Source organism: Triticum dicoccoides, chromosome 2B (assembly GCF_002162155.2).
Source record: "Triticum dicoccoides isolate Atlit2015 ecotype Zavitan chromosome 2B, WEW_v2.0, whole genome shotgun sequence".
NCBI classification, from domain to species: Eukaryota; Viridiplantae; Streptophyta; class Magnoliopsida; order Poales; family Poaceae; genus Triticum; species Triticum dicoccoides.
Genome location: NC_041383.1, coordinates 525822470 through 525828675, shown reverse-complemented (window position 1 = coordinate 525828675; position 6206 = coordinate 525822470). Strand labels below are relative to the sequence as shown.

At 46.8% G+C, this 6206-nt stretch overlaps 1 protein-coding gene across 1 annotated transcript; it reads right to left on the bottom strand.

Moving 5' to 3' along the window:
• Positions 1–2737: 2737 nt before the first annotated feature.
• On the bottom strand, positions 2738–5559 carry LOC119364625 (HMG1/2-like protein). Its single transcript, XM_037630112.1, has 8 exons — positions 5413–5559; positions 5236–5313; positions 5034–5153; positions 4884–4941; positions 4731–4775; positions 4579–4650; positions 4276–4347; positions 2738–3010 (listed from the first exon to the last, which is right to left on the bottom strand). The coding sequence occupies exons 1-7, from the start codon at positions 5472–5474 to the stop codon at positions 4294–4296; spliced, it is 489 nt and encodes a 162-aa protein (XP_037486009.1). The 5' UTR covers positions 5475–5559; the 3' UTR covers positions 2738–3010; positions 4276–4293.
• Positions 5560–6206: the final 647 nt, after the last annotated feature.

The following is a 6206-nucleotide window of genomic DNA, read 5'->3' as shown; positions in this document are numbered from 1 at the left end:
CCTCCTCCTGCGCGAGTCGATCTCCGCACGTCGGACGCCGAGTCACCATTGTGCCACGCCGCCAAGATCCGCCGCCATCAATGAGTAAGGTGAAGCACCGCTCCACCAAATAAGTCGTCCACTGGTCCCTCGAGCCCGTATACATCTCCAAGAATGACGCCCCCAAGGGGGAAACGACACCAGAGCGCCGCTGTCATCCGATCTAATGATTTTGGGTTTCTCCCGAAATTAGCAGACAGAGGTCTAGAGCTTCTCCACGGTGTTGCCTTCTAGAAGGTAACGACAGAAAAGAGTGCCGCCATCGCCGGTCTTGGCAACAAGCCGAGAACGAGGTTTTCACCCGGATCCGCTCAACGAACCTCCATCTTGCATCGTGAGCACAGACCGACACCGATCTTCGCTGCCGCTGCTGCCAATCCGAGGTGCCGTAACGCCGCGGCCATCCGCTGGGAGCGAGCCACCGCCGCGGAGGCTTGGATCCAGGGCGCACTTTCGCTCGCCCGGGTGCCCCGCGCCACCCTCGCGTGCGAGAAGTAGAGGCTCCTCCGCTACCACCGTCAGTCGCCTGAGCTTAGCCCGGCGCTTCCTCCAGCGGCAGCGGAGGGGAGGGATGGGAGTGGGAGTGACCGGCGGCTAAGGTTGGGGCCCCTCGGCCGCCCGCACGCGGGGGTGAGGGGGAGTTCATAGTTTGCGCTTACGTCATACGCAACGGAGTTGGTAATCTGCGCTTATGTCATACGCGATGGAGTTCATATCTGAGCCGGAAGGCGAGCCTGTATATATATATATGTGACGAAGCAAGAAGGCGTTGAAGCCGTTGATGCTTGAGTGGCTCTTGCTCGGCCTTGGCCTCGGCTTCGGCATTGCCCTCGGCCCGTTGAGCAAGAAGGCGGCGATGGCAGCCCGGCTCCGCCGGATGCTTGGGTGCGCTGTGCCAATCAGGATAGCTCCTTGTGCATGCCGTTGCGCGCCGACCGCGTCCGCATCTGCGCTGTTTGCCACTCGTGGCGCTCCGGCGCGCGGCTGCAGCCGCCGCCCCCGCTGCTCCCCTGGTTCGCCCTACGCGAGGGCAACTTCCTCAGCCTCCCCGACGGTGCAGTTCATCGCATGCCTGTCCCCGACTGTGGCGACGTCTGCTACCGCATGTCCACCGGCAGCATGCTTTTCCTGGTGGACCACGACGGCAGGTGCTCCCTCGTGAGCCCTTCCTCCGGGAAGACAATCCCTCTACAGATCAACCCGGATCTACTGGAGCTCAGGTCTCACGACGACATCCGCAAGGTGGTGGTGTCAGACGATCTGCACACTGTTGTCGTTCTAACCACAAGCAAGACGAACTCCAAGAACGTCACCATGTATGCTCTTGGGCCGCAAGGGACCACGGCCATGGAGTGGGCACCGCCCGTGAACAGCCTGGCCTTGGACATTGCACTCTTCCATGGGAAGCTCTACGTTCTCACCAGAGAACATTCCGGTCTGCTTCCGGAGCTCCATGTCCTGGAACCTAGAAACATGGGCATCAGGTCCGTCAAATGCATACAGAGAACGCATAGAGACGATGGCGTAAAGCGCTTCTTCTTCTACCTTGTGGCGTCCGGAAATCGGCTGTTGATGGTGGGACGGATTGTTTATCCGCATCCCATCGATTCGCCCATGCCATCTCAGTGCTTCAAGGTCTTCCAGGCAGCTGACCTGAGCAGCGGCCACGGATGGTGGAGCGAGGTCAATACATTGATGGGGCATGCTCTGTTCGTCAGCCAAGGCTGCTCTCGCTCACTCGCTGTTGGCCGTCAGTCTGTCAGTAGCGGAGCTCAAGAAGATTGCATCTATTTTATGAGCGAGCGGAGTGTGATCGGTAATATTGAGGACTTTCTCAATTCCTGTGTGTACAACATTAGAGACCAGACAGTGGGGCGGCTGCCGCTGGAGACACCTGCACCGTCAGGTCCTAGTTGGGGGATTTGGTTTCCGACTTGGCTCTTTCCAGCTGAAGTTTGAGTTAAGTTGTGTTTGGATGAGGGAATTTGGATTCTAATATTTATAATTTAGTTAACATTCGGCCACCCATGTAACTTCATTGAAAGCAATGTATTATTGATGCCTCTAGGCTCTACTGGCCAACGTATGAGCGCAATAGGGTAGCAGAGAAAGAGTGCAGACTTCTTCATGTATTGCCAAAGCTACCAAGGTATTGTAAAGACTATATTTCTTGATTAATAAAGTGCTCTCTTCCTGAAGAGGAAAATAGTGGCCATCAGGTCACTGACATTCATAGGTGAGCTAAGCCGCCTTTCTATACTATGTTTGGCTGTTTGGAAACAATCTATGTAATTTGTGCAGAGACAAGAGGCAGCTGGTGCGCGCTTCCATTGATACATGTTTTTACTGATTATAAGATAAATGTGCGAAAGTGTTGTTCTGGTCCCGAACTCACGTGAGCTCGGGTGAACAGTAAAATCAAAAGAAAATGAATTTATCTATATACTAAACGTTATAACAGGGTACATCGATTGCTGCATGTCTGCAGATCAACAAGCTCAAAGACATGAGATAATATCACCATTCTCTTGCACACATTTCAAACATGTTTCTCTGCAGCAGAACCCATCTTTTGATGCAACATGTTAGCAACATCTTGAAGATGAGCGGGCAGAGCAGAGCTGCTTCCCTCTCAAAAAAACACCTTGAGCAGTCATGCCCTTGCAATCTCGCAATGTCATCATAGGGTTTCTAATAGTGAAAAGTTAACGGACGTTAAAAATTACTCCCTCCCTCATGCCCTATGCAAAACCAAAAAGCGTCTTACATTTTGATAGTGGTAGTACTTACGTACTAAGCAAACATTACAAAGAGTTCAACATCTAAAGCCAGGAGCACAAACATATTTAATACTAGTATCGTCCATATGGCAGCTTCAACTGCACCTGCATCTCAACCCTCCAAGTGCCGGCCCAGACAGAATCAGGTTGAGGAGTTGCTTGCGGTAATTGTGCCATCTACCAAGTCATTTCTGCAAGCAAACAATACTCGGTGCTCACACATGAATAGTTCTGCTGGAACGTGTAAAAGTTTCTAGGTTTCTAACACGTAAACAACCAGTTACATTTTTAAAGAGTTTGCCTTTCTCATATGCAGTCTAATAACATGGCAGTTAACAACAAACAAATACCAAAAGCAAATGAGACTGCTATATCAGTGATGTGTGGTGGTGTTCAAAGGATGATATTATCGGCACAAGACGTAAGCAATACCATAAGAGCACTGTTTTGTTCTACGGAATAGAAACACGACAAAATTAATCAGTACTAAACTTAGTTCCTCCTTCCTTGCTAACTACATGGCCAAAACAGAACCAATTCTCCGTCAAAAAAAACAGAACCAATTCCAATAGCATGCCACCTATAAAACCATGGCATGACGCTCACATAAGCTAGACACTGCTTAACGGTATTGCACCAATATAAACCAATGTGGAAATAATAAAAAGAAACTTCTGCTGCCCATTAATGGAAAAGTTGACAAAAGTTATATCTCACAATTTTTGCATGACTTGAGTTAACTTGAAAATTGTGAAAATTATAACCACAAATTTACCCAAAGCTGAATCGTTTCAGCATTACTGGACAAAACCAACAGTAGAGATACTGGACGAACAATATCAGTTTATTTATGTTGTTGACAATCATGTTCACATGTATTTGGCTACATATATGATCCCAGGCTTCAGGTTGATTTTCAAGTCAAGTGAGAATTAGGCTCACAGACTAGAAAGCAGGAGAGCTATGATATCTAACTCATTGTGGAAATTAGAAAGGTTATCAGATCGAAAGCTGAATTATTTCAGCATTATTACTAGACAAAACCAACAATAGAAACATTGGATGAAAAAGAATAGAACTAAGTTAATGTGTCCGCACACGTTCTACTTCTATTGCTGACAATCATGTTCTCCTGTTTTTGGCAACATATATGATACCATGGGTGCCTCCATCAGAGACAAATACTGAACTTTCAAGATAATCAAGCCATGTGAGCCTCACTTTGTATTAACATGCATATGAGAGGCTCACAGAGTAGAAAGCAGGAGCGTATGGTATCTAACTCATAGCCATATGTATAAATCTAAAACTAGCTAGTTCAGAAATTAATTAAATCCATACAACAGACACCTTAAAAACAAAACAAGAGAACATGCATTACCTGCTAATTGAGTAACCAATCAAAAAGATATACAGATAGCAAACAGGAAAGTGCAAATCACCTATTCAAACGCACCTTAGAGATCTTGTGTGTTCACATTTTCAGATTCACCATCTCGTTTGTCATTACCTCCGTCAACATCAGTTTCTATAAGGGAGAGAAATCCATAAAAGTTCAAGAAGAAACTTGATCAACAAGAAAGAAAATTAAATGTGCAAACACAAATAGTTTAATTATTCTTCCAATGAAAAGTAAAGTAGAAGAGATTATCTATTGTTATTGGAAATAATATATCTGATGAAAGAGCATTATATCTGCTTTGCTTAGCATGGTAAAGTCGTCTAAAAATAGGTAAAAGCACTAGGTCTTTGTCTCAACCTTCTTGAACTCAGCAATCCGAGCCATGCCTATTTTGACCTCACGGGCCCTGGCTACATAAGGGGCCTTGTCCTACAACACAGATCCATCCATGTATGTATCAGCAACAAATCAGCACGGCAAAAGTTACAGAAGATTAGAAGCTGTCTTACCGAATCGTTAAAGAATTTCCAGTTTTCAGCAGCTTGCTTTCTAATCTGAAAGGTTTCCACGAGAAACAAATTATCAATTCATCCACGAAACAATGGAAACAAATCATTATGCCTTCTGATAGAGGTAAGGAGGCATTGAAGGGTCGAACTGACAGCATCTACTGACGGCCTGTCACAGACGTCTTTGAAGTGCCTCATCCAGAACTGGTTCCTAACCAAATCATGGTCAAATCAGCGCCGTCGAGAAGGGCAAAAAAAAAAAACGAACAACAATCAGAAAAAACGTGGAGGATCTCATCTCACTGGTAGGTGCGCAGGGCGAGCGCTTCATCCACTGCAATGCTCATCACCGCCAACCCCAGTGTAACATCGGAAAGGTCATGGGTCTTCGGCTTCTCCGCTCCATCGCTCTTCACCCCCAACCTCCGTGGAACATCGAAAAGGACATGGGTCGACGCACCAAAATTAACCTCTATTGCATCACACAATTCGATTGGATTCTTACTTGCCCTTGGCCTTCTTCCCCTTCTTGCACTTGGTCGAGGGCTTCCGCTCCTCCGCTCCATCGCTCTTTGCTGCCGACCTGCGTAGGAATCCAAGGTTATGGATCCGCGGCTCGACGCACCAAAACTAGGGATGTCTCTTGCATCTCACAGAAACAAGATTCAGTTTTGATTCTTACTTGCTGTCGGCCTCGTCCGTGGCGGCGGCGCCCGTGGATGCAGTCTGCTTGCAAGCAGTCATGTCTGAACAACTCTGCACGAGGCGAAGCCAGGAATCGAGCGCCCGAGTTGAGGAGTTCCGGGGAAAGGAAACGAGGGCCTGGTACTGGGCCAAATGCAGCCAAACCCTACGGCTCTTCGTCAGAAAAAAGAAAAGAAAAAAGTATGGCCCGTTTTGGCCTTTACAGGGTTTTAATCGAAAGTAGTATGCATATCTTAAATTTTGGCCTTTGGTTATGATTTTGAATTCTAATTTCAAAATCATCTAAAATACAACCTTCCAACAGAAACACTAAGCTACAACGCTCAACTTCAAAACAGGTAGATCTAGAAATTCAATATATGCCCACCTTGAATATGTTAAAATTTTACCTTCTTTTTCTTTCCAACATGCATATAAGGAGAATTTCTACAAACCAAATCATGAAATAATTCACTAATGTCAGCGGCCTCCGGAGAAGTGCTATGTTAGCGAATCGTCCGCCAAATGGGGTTTGCGTCTCAATCAAGGAAAAGGTAAACCATTGGATTTGCCCCTCTCTCCCGATGAGGTGTATCGTCATCCCTGTGCTCGGGACTGGGGAGGCCCCCGTCCACCCAAAAGAGCATGGTGCTCAAGGCATTTCTTTTAGTACGCAAATTGCGTATCTTATCTTTATAGAAGAAGAGAGAACAAATGTACAAGAATAGATACCGTAGCTGGCACAAATCGGCAGTAAGCATAAACTCTCCTACTTAAACTCCTGAGAAAAAC

Bases quoted from the DNA above. Each gene is read 5' to 3' on its own strand.
- LOC119364625 (XM_037630112.1), bottom strand. From the start codon at position 5,474: ATGACTGCTTGCAAGCAGACTGCATCCACGGGCGCCGCCGCCACGGAC. The intron at 5,314-5,412 runs GTAAGAATCAAA...ATTCCTACGCAG, and splicing joins ACGGACGAGGCCGACAGCAA to GTCGGCAGCAAAGAGCGATG. The intron at 4,348-4,578 runs GTTGAGACAAAG...TCTCCCTTATAG, and splicing joins GGATTGCTGAGTTCAAGAAG to AAACTGATGTTGACGGAGGT.